The sequence below is a fragment of the Pristiophorus japonicus genome, chromosome 4 (assembly GCF_044704955.1).
Source record: "Pristiophorus japonicus isolate sPriJap1 chromosome 4, sPriJap1.hap1, whole genome shotgun sequence".
In the NCBI taxonomy this organism is placed as follows: Eukaryota; Metazoa; Chordata; class Chondrichthyes; family Pristiophoridae; genus Pristiophorus; species Pristiophorus japonicus.
In genome coordinates, this window is record NC_091980.1 from 2,376,805 (window position 1) to 2,392,333 (window position 15,529).

At 50.5% G+C, this 15,529-nt stretch overlaps 1 protein-coding gene across 1 annotated transcript in view; it reads right to left on the reverse strand.

The window, feature by feature from the left end:
- mat2b (methionine adenosyltransferase 2 non-catalytic beta subunit methionine) overlaps positions 1–15,529 on the reverse strand; it is a 32,310-nt gene that overhangs the window by 8,987 nt on the left and 7,794 nt on the right. Inside the window, exons 3-6 of the mRNA XM_070877965.1 lie at positions 12,933–13,047; positions 11,298–11,450; positions 5,873–6,066; positions 4,800–4,913 (exon numbers count right to left, since the gene is read on the reverse strand). Coding sequence (XP_070734066.1) covers positions 4,800–4,913; positions 5,873–6,066; positions 11,298–11,450; positions 12,933–13,047 — 576 coding nt within the window. The remainder of the gene's footprint in view (positions 1–4,799; positions 4,914–5,872; positions 6,067–11,297; positions 11,451–12,932; positions 13,048–15,529) is intronic.

The window sequence follows — 15,529 nt, forward strand, 5'->3', positions numbered from 1 at the left end:
CTAAACCCCTCTGCCTCTCTTTCCTCCTTCAAGACGCTCCTTTAAAAACTACCTCTTTGACCAAGCTTCTGGTCACCTGTCCTAATTTCTACTTATGCGGCTCAGTGTCAAATTTTTTTAAATCTCAATACTCCTGTGAAGCACCTTGGGACGTTTCACTACGTTAAAGGCGCTATATAAATACAAGTTGTTGTTGTGTTAAACATCGAACAGCCCGTAGCAGAAGACTCAATCTGCAAACACCAGCACTTTAAGGCTGGGTTCCGAGCAGCTGCCGATTCAGGAGTGGCAATCACATTGCTGGGTACTTAATGTTGTGTAGACATATCCGAATATTCACGCCACAGGTCAGCGACACTGGAGGTGGGAAGGTTCTGTATTTACACCTTGCTGAGTAAAGTTCCAACATGTGATCTCGAAACAAGATTTTTTTTAAAACCAGTTAAACTAGAAACACACTGGCACTGTCTGGATTACTGACACCACTTTGTTCATTGTCTGAAAAATCATTTGGCAAGCAGTTGGGTGAATATAGCGGGCACGCATGGAGCATGATCAGATACCAACTTGTTTCGCTCCATGCACTGTCCGGGCGTGGGCTGACCAAGCTCAAGGACTGTGTCCACTGCTAAAATGAGGGAGACATTGAGCACTGCAGACATAGCAGGGAAGAGCCACATGTCTGATGTTAAGACAGGCAGGGGAATAGAAACATAGAAAATAGGTGCAGGAGTAGGCCATTCGGCCCTTCGAGCCTGCACCATCATTCAATAATATCATGGCTGATCATTCACCTCAGTACCCCTTTCCTACTTTCTCTCCATACCCCTTGATCCCTTTAGCCATGAGGGCCATATCTAACTCCCTCTTGAATATATCTAACGAACTGGCCTCAACAACTCTCTGCAGTAGAGAATTCCACAGGTTAACAACTCTGAGTGAAGAAGTTTCTCCTCCTGACTGGAGAAACACGGGTTCACCAGCCTGGAGAGAGCGCCTGTGCGGAGAGCTACTGGAGTGTGCAAGATAGCAAAAGGTATATCCAGAAAACAACTTTAAACTAACCAGTGGGAGGAAGACCAGGGAGACAGGGCGAGGTCACACATCGAGTTACATCTAATGTACAGCAGCGAAACAGCCCATTGGGCCCCCGCTCCGTGCCGGGGTTTATGCTCCACACCAGCCCCCTCCCACCCCTCTCCATCGCCCCCCGTCACCATATCCTTCTATTCCTTTCTCCCCCATGTGTTTATCCAGCTTCCCCTTAAAGTCATCGATACTATTCATCTCAACCTCTCCCTGTGGCAGCGAGTTCCACATTCTCACCGCTCTCTGGGTAAAGAAGTTTCTCCTGAATGCCCCATTGGATTTATTACTGACTGTCTGATATTGATGGCCCCTAGTTCTGGTCTCCCCCACAGGGGGGAAACATCTTCTCTACGTCTACCCTATCGAACCCTTTCATAATTTTAAAGACCTCGATAAGGTTTTCCCTTTTCTAAACAAAAGAGCCCGGCCTGTTCAGACTTACCCAATGGGTATAACCTCTCAGTACTGGTATCGTCCTTGTGAATCTTTTTTGTGTCTTCTCCAGTGCCTCTATATCCTTTTTACAATATGGAGTCCAGAACTGTGCACGGTGCTCAAAGTGTGGTCTAACCAAGGTTCTATACAACTTTAACATAACATCGCGACTTTTAAAATTCTATCCCACTATAAATTAACCCCCAAGTGCTTGGTTTGTTTTTTTTATGGCCTTGTTAATCTGCGTCGTTACTTCAAGTAATGTGTGTATCTGTACCCCCAGATCCCTCTGCCCCTCTTCCCCATTTAGACTCTTATTATCCAAGGGGTCTGTGGCTGCCTTATTCCTCCTACCAAAACACATCCCCCCCCCCATCGGCCCAGACCGGGTGAGGATGGCAGGTTCCCTTCCCGAGAGGACATCAGTGACCCAGATGGCTTTTTACACCAATCACTCAGCTTCATGCTCACTTTTACTGATTCCGGGTTTTTATTTCCAGATGATGATTTTTTAATAAACTGAACTCAACTTCGCAAGCTGCCATTTAAAAAAAATACATATATATTCTTGGGATGTGGGCGTCGCTGGCAAGGCCGGCATTTATTGCCCATCTCTAATCGCCCCTTGAGAAGGTGGTGGTGAGCCGCCTTCTTGAACCGCTGCAGTCCGTGTGGTGAAGGTGCTCCCACAGTGCTGTTAGGGAGGGAGTTCCAGGATTGTGACCCAGCGACGATGAAGGAACGGCCAGTGTAACGGCAGATTCTGACCTCGCATTCTCTGGATTACTAATCCAGTTACATAACCACAACTGTGATCAAACAACTTTTATTTTACCATAAACGAGCAGAGCCCCAGTGACAGGTGCACATTTTTCACCAATTCCCCAGTCCTTTATGGGCAGACTGACACCTCCCACAGTTCATAAGAACATAAGAAATAGGAGCAGGAGTCGGCCATTTAGCCCCTCGAGCCTGCTCCGCCATTCAATAAGGTCATGGCTGATCTGATCATGGACTCAGTTCCACTTCCCCGCCCGCTCCCCATAACCCTCGATTCCCTTATCGCTCAAAAATCTGTCTATCTCCACCTTAAATATATTCAATGACCCAGCATCCACAGCTCTCTGGGGCAGAGAATGCCACAGATTTACAACCCTCAGAGAAGAAATTCCTCCTCATTTCTGTTTTAAATGGACGACCCTTTATTCTGAAACTATGCCCCCTAGTTCTAGATTCCCCCATGAGGGGGAACATCATCTCTGCATCTACCCTGTCCAGCCCCCTCAGAATCTTATATGTTTCAATAATATCACCTCTCATTCTTCTAAACTCCAATGAGTAGAGGCCCAACCTGCTCATAAGACAACCCCTTCGTCTCTGGAATCAACCTCGTGAACCTTCTCTGAACTGCCTCCAATGCAAGTATATCCCTCCTTAAATACGGAGCACGCAGTACTTCAGGTGTGGCCTCACCAATACTCTGTACAGTTGGAGCAGGACTTCTCTGCTTTTATACTCCAATCCCCCTTGCAATAAAGGCCAACATTCTATTTGCCTTCCTGATTACTTGCTGTACCTGCATATAACTTTTTGTGTTTCATGCACAAGGACCCTCTGTACCACCGCATTTTGTAATCTCTCCCCATTTAAATAATAATTTGCTTTTTTTATTTTTCCTACCAATATGGATAACCTCACATTTTCCCACATTATACTCCATCTGCCAAATTTTTGCCCAGTCACTGAGCCTGTCTGTATCCCTTTGCAGATTCTTTGCGTCATCCCCACAATTTGCTTTCCCACCCACCTTTGTATCACGATCACGGGTTCCACAAATAGCGGATACCCTCACCTCGAGACTCCCGAGGGACGGTGGTCAGGGAGGGGAAACCCTGTTCTCAGCTCAGACAAAGGGTTACAACCTCCTTGCCTTCATTGCAGATACTGACGGGCCTTCCGCTTATCTCCAGCAACGCCTGTTCGTGTCTCAGGGCTGCAGGATTTACAGTATAAAACAGAAAATGCTGGAACTGCACTGGTGATCAGGCAGCATCAGGAAAGAGGGAAGGACAGATCTCTCTAATCCAGCAGTTTATTTTTAATCAGAGAGAAATCACAACTTAGCCTGTTTCAAACACCACCCTGCATTAAATGGGAGGACACTGAGAAGTGTAGAGGAACAGAGGGACCTGGGAGTGCAGGTCCACAGATCCCTGAAGGTAGCAGGCCAGGTAGATAAGGTGGTTAAGAAGGCATACGGAATACTTGCCTTTATTAGTCAAGGCACAGAATACAAGAGCAGGGAGGTTATGCTTGAACTGCATAAAACACTGGTTAGGCCACAGCTGAATTACTGCGTGCAGTTCTGGTCACCACATTACAGGAAGGATGTGATTGCACTGGAGAGGGTACAGAGGAAGTTTACGAGGATGTTGCCAGGACTGGAGAATTTTAGCTATGAGGAAAGATTGGATAGGCTGGGGTTGTTTTCTTTGGAACAGAGGAGGCTGAGGGGAGTCCTTATTGAGGTGTATAAAATTATGAAGGGCCTGGATAGAGTGGATAGGAAGGACCTGTTTCCCTTAGCCGAGGGGTCAACAACCAGGGAGCCTAGATTTAAAGTAATTGGGGAGAGGTTTAGAGGGGATTTGAGGGGAAATGACTTCACCCAGAGGGTGGTGGGGGTCTGGAACTCACGGCCTGAAAGGGTGGTAGAGGCAGAAACCCTCGCCACATTTAAAAAGTACTTGGATGTGCACTTAAAGTGCTGTAACCTACAGGGCTACGGACCCAGAGCGGGAAAGTGGGATTAGGCTGGGTAGCTCTTGGTCGGCCGGCAGGGACACGACGGGTTGAATGGCCTCCTTCTGTGCTGTAAATTTCTATGATTTTATGATGTCCACAGACACTCAATTCCTGGACAGCAATCGCTGGCTGGCATCTCACTGCCCTGAGAGCGCGACACGGGCCATTTGAAGCTGCCCCGGTCACCACTACAGCCGTGGTCAGCGCACTGAGCTGAGATCTATCAGATCGGACCCGGAAACATTCCTCGGCTGCAAGAGCCGGAATCGCACTGGGTGACCAGGCACTGGGTGACCAGGCACTGGGTGACCAGGCACTGGGTGACCAGGCACTGGGTGACCAGGCACTGGCCCATCGAGCAGCCTCTCGGTACACACGCACTGCGACAGCACACGGGTGTGAAGCATCGAGATTCACAACCAGACTACAAGCACACGATAAAGCGCTGGACAGAAACCGCGCGCACTCACCGCACGCAGGTGACTGCTTGGGAGATTGAAGACGTCCGCCATTGTGCAAGCGATCTCGAACTTGGTCATTCGCTCGTTCCCAGACCAATGGAAAATGCCACTGATTGACGGGTCCTGTTAAGAGGCAGATATTGGGGGGAAAAATTCTGAATGAGGAGCAAGATTAAATCAAGAATCATTCAAACCATTTGGAACTGCTTCATTGAAGATAAGAGTTCAGTGTCTACCTCAACACTAGTTAGGCCACAGCTGGAGTACTGCGTGCAGTTCTGGTCACCACATTACAGGAAAGATGTGATTGCACTGGAGAGGGTGCAGAGGAGATTTACGAGGATGTTGCCTGGACTGGAGAATTTTAGCTATGAGGACAGATTGGATAGGCTGGGGTTGTTTTCCGTGGAACAGAGGAGGCTGAGGGGAGACCTGATTGAGGTGTATAAAATTATGAGGGGCCGAGATAGAGTGGATAGGAAGATCTATTTCCCTTAGCAGAGGGGTCAACAACCAGGGGGCATAAATTTAAAGTAACTGGTAGATGGTTTAGAGGGGAGTTAAGGAGAACCTTTTTCATCCAGAGGGAGGTGGGGGTCTGGAACTCACTACCTGAAAGGATGGTAGAGGCAGAAACCCTCATTGCATCTAAAAAGTACTTGGAAGTGCACTCGAAGTGCTGTAAACTACAGGGCTACGGACTGAGAGCTGGAAAGTGGGATTAGATTGGATAGATCTCTGTCAGCCATCACAGACATGATGGGTCAAATGGCCTCCTTCTGTGCCGTTAAATTTTCATGATTCTATAATTCAACTTTATATCGAACTGTATTACAAACGCTGGAACTGTAAGAGGGATGGAGTGATGCATCGCTGCTCTGGTTAAGCGTAGAAAAAAAACATGTTCTGGGTTTTCTGAATTTTAAAATCACTTGGAAATAGGAATGAGCAAAAAACACTTTGCAAGATAACAGCACAAAATGAAAGGTGGTTACTGAGTGTGAATGAAGCAGTCCGAGCGCTTTAATCTGGGCAGCAGGTGGAAGAGGTTGCTGCCAATGGACTGTGTGCACGATGCGTACCTGAATTCTGCGCTCGGACATCTGCCTGCACACTCGGGCCACATCAGCGACGTGTGTGGGAAATCGCTGCTGCCAGTGATCCATGCAGGCCACTGTACTCGAGCACTGCACCTTCCCGAATATTACCGTCACTGAGCATTCATCCAGCTCCTCTACCCGGCCATACAGGATGGGGACTCGGAGAACCGCAGCCCCTGGAACACGGAGACAGAGAGTCAATACTTCCCGCATCCAGTACCCCCCCCCCCCCCCACCCACAACTGTTCAGTGCCTCCGCGTCCCCCCACCCCACACAATGCCACCCCCCCCCCCCCCGTACTCAGACAAGGAACACCTCACAGCACTGAAATAGCGAGTTAAGAATAAAGACAAGGGGATTGAGAGTAATGTGGTACAACAAAAGACAGCATGGATGTGGAAGAAGTTACACGCACAGCAACTGGCAGGTATCAAGTACCTTACATCACAGGAGGCCATTCGGGCCTTCGCGCCTGTGCTGGCTCTGTGCAAGAGCTATTCGATTCATACCACTCTCCCAATTCTAAATCGTCCCTCACATACAATATCTCAGTGTATTCCCCAATGGGGAGACGGAGCGGATGGGAAAAACTGGAGTCAAAAATACTGTAAAAAGGTGGATTTTGAAGGAAGGGATGGAGATTGCGAAGGCAAAGTAAGGGTGCAATCACTGAAGGATCAGCCTGTGATGGTGGAAATGGGGAGGGGGGGCAACTATTCTGAGCCGAAGGTGTGGGGTGAATGTCAGGGCTCACATCTTGGGAAGTTCACAGAGGTCAAGGCACAGACCAGCATTTGAATGTCAGATCAAGCTCGAGGGGCTGAATGGCCTCCTCCTGTTCCTGTGCAACAGGCTCGAGGGGCTGAATGGCCTCCTCCTGTTCCTGTGTAATAGGCTTGAGGGGCTGAATGGCCTCCTCCTGTTCCTGTGTAACATGGAGATTTGGGAAATGTTGGTGTTCAGAGGGACCTGGGTGTCCTTGTACACCAATCACTGAACGCTAACATGCAGGTACAGTAAGTGATTAAGAAAGCAAATGGAATGCTGGCCTTTATTACAAGAGGATTTGAGTATAAGAGTAAAGATGTCTTACTGCAATTATATCGGGCCCTACTGAGACCACACCTGGAGTATTGTGTACAGTTCTGGTCTCCTTACCCAAGGAAGGATATACTTGCCATAGAGGGAGTGCAACGAAGGTTCACCAGACTGATTCCTGGGATGGCGGGATTGTTCTATGAGGAGAGATTGAGTAGACTAGGCCGATATTCTCCAGAGTTTAGAAGAATGAGAGGTGATCTCATTGAAACTTACACAATTCTTCCAGGGATTGACAGGGTAGATGCAGGGAGGTTGTTTCCCCCGGGCTGGGGAGTCTAGAACCAGGGGTCACAGTCTTAGGATAAGGGGTCGGCCATTTAGGACTGAGATGAGGAGAAATTTCTTCGCTCAGAGGGTGGTGAATCTTTGGAATTCTCTGCCCAGCGGGATGTGGAGGCTCAGTCTCTGAGTATATTCAAGGCTGAGATCGATAGATTTTTGGATATTAAGGGAATCGAGGGATATGGGGATCGGGCGGGAAAGTGGAGTTGAGGTCGAAGATCAGCCATGATCTTATTGAATGGCCGACTCCTGCTCCTATTTCTTATGTTCTTATGTGAAGGTGATGGCCAGGTTGACGCACGAGGGGACAGGAAGCCAGTGGGACTTGGCAAGGACCAGGAGAGGGGTGGTGGTGGGGGAGGGGGAAGAATGGGGGTTCTGTGCGTGAGTAGTGAGCCAAGTACTGCATAGTGTTAGGTTTGTGAATGGTGGTTGGAGGGGGGGGGCAGGGAGGAACACGGAGGAAATGAACCGCTACAGTGACGCTGTGGACTGCAGCTTGTGCAGCAGAGCGCGAGGGGTGGACATGTTTCAGAGATGGATACGTGCATGTTTGGTCAGCTCAGAGCCAAGTGCGCAGGGAGGATGGAGTGACGAGGGGAAAAAATTCCAGAGATAATTAGACGCGTTTCTGGAGAGAGACCGGGTTGAGGGACTTGATGAGAGGGCAGTCTGTGGCGTTTCTCTGTAATCTCCTTCAGCCCCACGACCTCCCCAGAGATATCTGCGCTCCTCAAATTCTGTCCTCTTGAGCATCCCTGATTATAATCGCTCCATCATGTCTTCTGTGGCCTGAGCCCCAAGCATTCGTAACAGATGTGTTGATGGCACAGGTAGATACAAATGGGTATATTCTGATAGCCATTACAGCGACGTGGTTGCAAGGTGACCAAGGCCGGGAACTAAATATTCAGGGGTAGTTAACAATTCGGAAAGACAGACAGAAAGGAAAAGGAGGTGGGGTAGCTCTGTTAATAAAGGATGAGATCAGTGCGTTGGTGAGAAACAATATTGGCTCAGAAGATCAAGATGTTGATTCAGTTTGGGTGGAGATAAGGAATAATAAGGGAAAAAGTCACTGGTGAGCGTAGTCTACAGGCCCCCGAACAGTAGCTACACTGTTGGACGGAGTGTAAATCAAGAAATAATGGAGGCTTGTAAAAAAAAAAAAAGGAACGGCAATAATCATGGGTGATTTTAACCTTCATATTGACTGGACAAAGCAAATTGGCCAGGGTAGCCTTGAGGAAGAGTTCATCGAGTATATCCGGGATAGTTTCCTTGAACAGTACGTTGCAGAATCAACCAGGGAGCAGGCTATCTTAGATCTGATACTGTGTAATGAGACAGGATTAATAAATGATCTCCTAGTAAAGGATTCTCTAGGAAAGAGTGACCATAACATGGTTGAATTTCAAATTCAGTTGGAGGGTGAGAAAATTGGATCTCAAACCAGGGCCCTAAGCTTAAATAAAGGAGACTACAAAGGTATGAAGGCAGAGTTGGCTAAAGTGGACTGAAAAATAGATTAAAGTGTAGGACGGTTGATGAGCAGTGGCAGACATTTAAAGAGATATTTCATAACTCGCAACAAAAATATATCCCAATGAGAAGGAAAGATTGTAAGAGAAGGGAGAACCATCCGTGACTAACTAAGGAAATAAGGGATGGTATCAAATTGAAAACAAGGCATACAATGTGGCCAAGACCAGTGGGAGGCCAGAGGATTGGGAAACTTTAAAAAACCAACAAAGAACGACTAAAAGAAAATGAGGGGAAAGATAGATTATGAAAGTAAACTAGCACGAAATATAAAAACAGATAGTAAGAGTTTCTACCGGTACATAAAAAGGAAAAGAGTGGCTAAAGTAAATGTTGGTCCCTTAGAGGATGAGACTGGGGAATTAATAATGGGGAACAGGGAAAGGTAGAGACTTGGAACAAATATTTTGTATCAGTCTTCACAGTAGAAGACACTAAAAACATCCCAATAGTGGATAATCCAGGGGCTATAGGGAGGGAGGAACTTAATACAATCACTAAAGTAGTAGTACTCGGTAAAATAATGGGACTAAAGGCAGACGTCCCCTGGACCTGATGGCTTACATCCAAGGGTCTTAAAAGAAGTGGCTGCAGAGATAGTGGATGCATTGGTTGTAATCGACCAAAATTCCCTGGATTCTGGGGAGGTCCCAGATTGGAAAACCGCAAATGTAACGCCCCCATTTAAGAAAGGAGGCATCGAGAAAGCAGGAAACTATAGACCAGTTAGTCTAACATCTGTCGTTGGGAAAATGCTGGAGTCCATTATTAAGGAAGCAGTAGCGAGACATTTGGAAAAGCATAATTCAATCAAGCAGAGTCAGCATGGATTTATGAAAGGGAAATCATGTTTGACAAATTTGCTGGAGTTCTTTGAGGATGTAGCGAGCAGGGTGGATAAAGGGGTAACCAGTGGATGTGGTGTATTTGGATTTCCAGGAGTCATTCGATAAAGTGCCACATAAAAGGTTACTGCACAAGATAAGAGCTCACAGGGTTGGGGGTAATATATTAGCATGGATAGAGGATTGGCTAACTAACAGAAAGCAGAGAGTCAGGATTAATGGGTCATTTTCCGGTTGGCAAACAGTGACTAGTGGGGTACCGCAGGGATCGGTGCTGGGACCTCAACTATTTACAATCTATATTAATGACTTGGATGAAAGGACCGAGTGCAATGCAGCTAAGTTTGCTGATGATACAAAGATGGATGGGAAAGCAAACTGTGCGGAGGACACAAAAAATCTGCAAAGGGATATAGACAGGCTATGTGAGTGGGCAAACATTTGGCAGATGTCGAGTACAATGTGGGAAAATGTGAGGTTATCCACTTTGGCAGAAATAATAGAAAAGCAAATTATAATTTAAATGGAGAAAGATTGCAAAGTGCTGCAGTACAGAGAGATCTGGGGGTCCTTGTGCATGAAACACAAAAAGTTAGTATGCAGGTACAGCAAGTGATCAGGAAGGCCAATGGAATGTTGGCCTTTTTTGCAAGGGGGATAGAGTATAAAAGCAGAGAAGTCCTGCTACAACTGTACAGGGTATTGGTGAGGCTACACCTGGAGTACTGTGTGCAGTTTTGGTCTCCGTATTTAAGGAAGGATATACTTGCATTGGAGGCTGTTCAGAGAAGGTTCACTTGGTTGATTCCGGAGATGAGGGGGTTGACTTATGAAGATAGGTTGAGTAGGTTGGGTCTATACTCATTGGAGTTCAGAAGAATGAGAGGTGATCTTATCGAAACATTTAAGATTCTGAGGGGGCTCGACAAGGTGGATGCAGAGAGGATGTTTCCACTCATGGGGGAAACTAAAACTAGGGGACATAGTCTCAGAATAAGGGGCCGCTCATTTAAAACAGAGATGAGGAGGAATTTCTTCTCTGAGGGTTGTAAATCTGTGGAATTCTCTGCCCCAGAGAGCTGTGGAGGCTGGGTCATTGAATATATTTAAGGCGGATATAGACAGATGTTTGAAGGATAAGGGAACAAAAGATTATGGGGAGCGGGCAGGAAAGTGGATGATCAGATCAGCCATGATCTTATTAAATGGCAGAGCAAGCTCGAGGGGCCGAATGGTCGATTCCTGCTCCTATTATGTTATGTTCACGCTCTGGAATTCCCTCCCTAAACCTCTCTGCCTCTCTTTCCTCCTTTAAGGAGCTCCTCAAAACCTACCTCTTTGACCAAGCTTTTGGTCACCTGCCGTAATTTCTTCTCATGTGGCTCAATGTCGTTCATTTGTTTTGTCTTGAACACTCCTGTGAAGCACCTTGGGACATTTTACTATGTTAAAGGTGCTAAAAAAATACAAGTTGTTCACACCTATTGAGACTTGTTTGTCCTGCTCCTGTTACTTACTTTGATCCCCCCCACCACCCCGTCCGTGTTTTTTCAACGCTTTATCCCAGTAATCCCTAGTCTCAGGATCCTGGAGCAAACCACAAACAGTGCATGCGGGAGCTGGATTCCTGCCTCACCCGGGTGATTTTTCAAAACCAGCCTCTCGCCTTCCAGCTTGGTTTTCCCGTACAGACTGAGGGGGTTCGGGGCGTCATTTTCTCGATAAGGAGGGTGTGATCCGTCGAAGATGTAATCTGTGCTCATGTAGATCAGGAAGGCTCCAATTTCAGCTGCAAGGAATGGACACAGCAGCTTTTTATAAAAACGGAATTGCAAATAGTTTCAAACTGGTCAAATTCTGCTCATTTCACATTTGCTTGTGTGTGTTTTTTCAGGCACCATTTCTTCCTCTCTTCCCATCCCACTCCTGAAGGCGGAGATACAATTCCACGCCCCCTCAGCACCATCCCCAACTCTTTTCTTTTAATGATTCGTTCTCGGGATGTCTCTGGCAACGCTGGCACTAATTGCCCGTTCCTAGCTGTGCTGAGAAGGTGGCGATACAACGGAGTGACCGGGTAGGCCACTTCAGAGGGACATTAAGAGTCACACGCAGGTCACGCGGGGGAAGGATGGCAGAGATCGAGAGTTCAAATCCCACCACAACAGTTTGAGAATCAGAGTTCAGTTTAAAAAATGTGGAATATAAAGCCGGAATCAGTAACAGTGACCATGAAGCTGTCATATTGTGTTAAAAACCCAACTGGTTCACTGATGTCCCTTCAGGGAGAGAAAGGTGCCAACCTGGGGGTCCTTGTGCACGAATCCCAAAAAGTTAGTCTGCAGGTGCAGCAGGTAATCAGGAAGGCGAATGGAATGTTGGCCTTCATTGCGAGAGGGATGGAGTACAAAAGCAGGGAGGTCCTGCTGCAACTGTACAGGGTATTGGTGAGGCCGCACCTGGAGTACTGCGTGCAGTTTTGGTCACCTTACTTAAGGAAGGATATACTGGCTTTGGAGGGGGTACAGAGACGATTCACTAGGCTGATTCTGGAGATGAGGGGGTTACCTTACGATGATAGATTGAGCAGACTGGGTCTTTACTCGTTGGAGTTCAGAAGGATGAGGGGTGATCTTATAGAAACATTTAAAATAATGAAAGGGATAGACAAGATAGAGGCAGAGAGGTTGTTTCCACTGGTCGGGGAGACTAGAACTAGGGGGCACAGCCTCAAAATACGGGGGAGCCAATTTAAAACCGGGTTGAGAAGGAATTTCTTCCTCCAGAGGGTTGTGAATCTGTGGAATTCTCTGCCCAAGGAAGCAGTTGAGGCTAGCTCATTGAATGTATTCAAATCACAGATAGATAGATTTTTAACCAATAAGGGAATTAAGGGTTACGGGGAGCGGGCGGGTAAGTGGAGCTGAGTCCACGGCCAGATCAGCCATGATCTTGTTGAATGGCGGAGCAGGCTCGAGGGGCTAGATGGCCTACTCCTGTTCCTAATCCTTATGTTCTTGTGTTACCCGGGCTGGGCCTTTATGTGACTCTTAATTGCCCTCTGAAGTGACCGAGTAAGCCACTCCGTTGTGTCACCATCGTCTCAGGGCAACTCGGGACGGGCAACAATTGCCTGCCTTGCCAGTGACACCCACATCCCTAGAATGAAAGAAAACTGGCTGAGGACTTCGAACAAGTCGTACAGCTGTCCGACAGACACTGCGTCAAGGACTATTTCTTAAGCATACGAGCCCGCAAAGAGTTTTAATACCTGACTCCTTGGCTATGCATCCTGAGGTGCTTACATTCAACTGCCTGGCGTATTCGGGCTGACTCTCCACTACATCAGGTCTCCGCTCTGCAGCACAGTGTATAACAGCTTGCGGCTGGAATGGGATTAACACAAGACCCGCAGTCAGTTTCCAACGCCGTTCCTGAAGGTATCCCGACAGGTTTTAACAGCACAGCTTGATTTTACTCTGCAGGGAAGGTAGGGAGAGGAACTGGATGTTTGTTAAAGTAGACCAACAGGTTGGGGAGGGCAGTGGGGAATCGATGACAGAATGACCACAGAGGGACACTGGGAGAAGCAGGCGTGGCCAGCCAAATGGCCGTTCAAGGAAGAAGACAAGTTCTTTTCAATTCAAGGACAAGAATGATTCGAAAATCTGCAATCTGTGTCAATCGAGACGGTGCAGAATGCGAACAGACACGTAACTGGTCTTCTTCCTTCAATACATTTTACTTACACTCCCAGGGCAGGTACAGGGGGTTAGATACAGAGTAAAGCTTCCTCTACACTGTCCCATCAAACACTCCCAGGGCAGGTACAGCACGGGGTTAGATACAGAGTAAAGCTCCCCCTACACTGTCCCATCAAACACTCCCAGGGCAGGTACAGCACGGGGTTAGATACAGAGTAAAGCTCCCTCTACACTGTCCCATCAAACACTCCCAGGGCAGGTACAGGGGGTTAGATACAGAGTAAAGCTTCCTCTACACTGTCCCATCAAACACTCCCAGGGCAGGTACAGCACACGGGTTAGATACAGAGTAAAGCTCCCTCTACACTGTCCCATCAAACACTCCCAGGGCAGGTACAGCACGGGTTAGTGATGTAAAATATCCCATGGCACTATTTTGAAGAGCAGGGGAGTTATCCAAGGTGTCCTGGCCAATATATATTCTTAAATCAACATTTTAAAAAACAGATTTTCTGGGTGATCACATTGCTGTTTGTGGGAACTTGCTGTGAGCAAATTGGCTGCCACATTTCCCACATTACAACAGTGAGTACACTCAAAAATTACTTCATTGGCAGTAAAGCGTTTTGAGAAGTCCAGTATTCGTGCATGGCGCTATGTAAATGCAAGTCTTTCTTTAATTTCCAGGTAATTAGGTGTCACCCTTGGCTCAGTGGGTAATACTCTCTCGCCATTCAGTCAGAACGTCGAGGTTCAAGTCCCACTCCAGAGACTTGAGCATAAAATCTAGGCCGACACCGACACTGCCATACTGAGGGGGGGCAGCGTGCTGTCGGGGGGGCAGCGTGCTGTCGGGGGGGCAGCCCCGAGGGGGGGCGCTGCGCTGTCGGGGGGGCAGCGTGCTGTCAGGGGGGGCAGCCTGCTGTCGAGGGGGGGGAGTGCGCTGTCGGGGGGGCAGCCCCGAGGGGGGGCAGCGCGCTGTCGGGGGGGCAGCCCCGAGGGGGGGCAGCGTGCTGTCGGGGGGGGGGGGCAGCGTGCTGTCGGGGGGGGGGGGCAGCGTGCTGTCGGGGGGGGGGCAGCCCCGAGGGGGGGCAGCGTGCTGTCGGGGGGGGGGGGAGCGCGCTGTCGGGGGGGCAGCCCCGAGGGGGGGCAGCGCGCTGTCGGGGGGGGGGGGCAGCGTGCTGTCGAGGGGGGGGAGCGCGCTGTCGGGGGGGCAGCCCCGAGGGGGGGGAGCGCGCTGTCGGGGGGGCAGCCCCGAGGGGGGGCAGCGTGCTGTCGGGGGGGGGGGGGGGGGGCAGCGTGCTGTCGGGGGGGGGGGGGGGAGCGCGCTGTCGGGGGGGGGGGGGGGGGGGGGGAGCCCCGAGGGGGGGCAGCGCGCTGTCGGGGGGGCAGCCCCGAGGGGGGGCAGCCTGCTGTCGGGGGGGGCACCGCGCTGTCGGGGGGGGCACCGCGCTGTCGGGGGGGCAGTCCGAGGGGGGGCGCCGCGCTGTCGGGGGGGGCAGCCCCGAGGGGGGGCAGCGTGCTGTCGGGGGGGGGGGAGCGCGCTGTCGGGGGGGCAGCCCCGAGGGGGGGCAGCGCGCTGTCGGGGGGGGCAGCCCCGAGGGGGGGCAGCGTGCTGTCGGGGGGGGGGAGCGCGCTGTCGGGGGGGCAGCCCCGAGGGGGGGCAGCGCGCTGTCGGGGGGGGGGGCAGCGTGCTGTCGAGGGGGGGAGCGCGCTGTCGGGGGGGCAGCCCCGAGGGGGGGGAGCGCGCTGTCGGGGGGGCAGCCCCGAGGGGGGGCAGCGTGCTGTCGGGGGGGGGGGGGGGGGCAGCGTGCTGTCGGGGGGGGGGGGGAGCGCGCTGTCGGGGGGGGGGGGGGGGGGGGAGCCCCGAGGGGGGGCAGCCCCGAGGGGGGGGAGCGCGCTGTCGGGGGGGCAGCCCCGAGGGGGGGCAGCGTGCTGTCGGGGGGGGGGGGGGCAGCGTGCTGTCGGGGGGGGGGGGAGCGCGCTGTCGGGGGGGGGGGGGGGGGAGCCCCGAGGGGGGGCAGCGCGCTGTCGGGGGGGCAGCCTGCTGTCGGGGAGGGCAGCCCCGAGGGGGGGCAGCGTGCTGTCGGGGGGGGCACCGCGCTGTCGGGGGGGGCACCGCGCTGTCGGGGGGGGCACCGCGCTGTCGGGGGGGCAGTCCGAG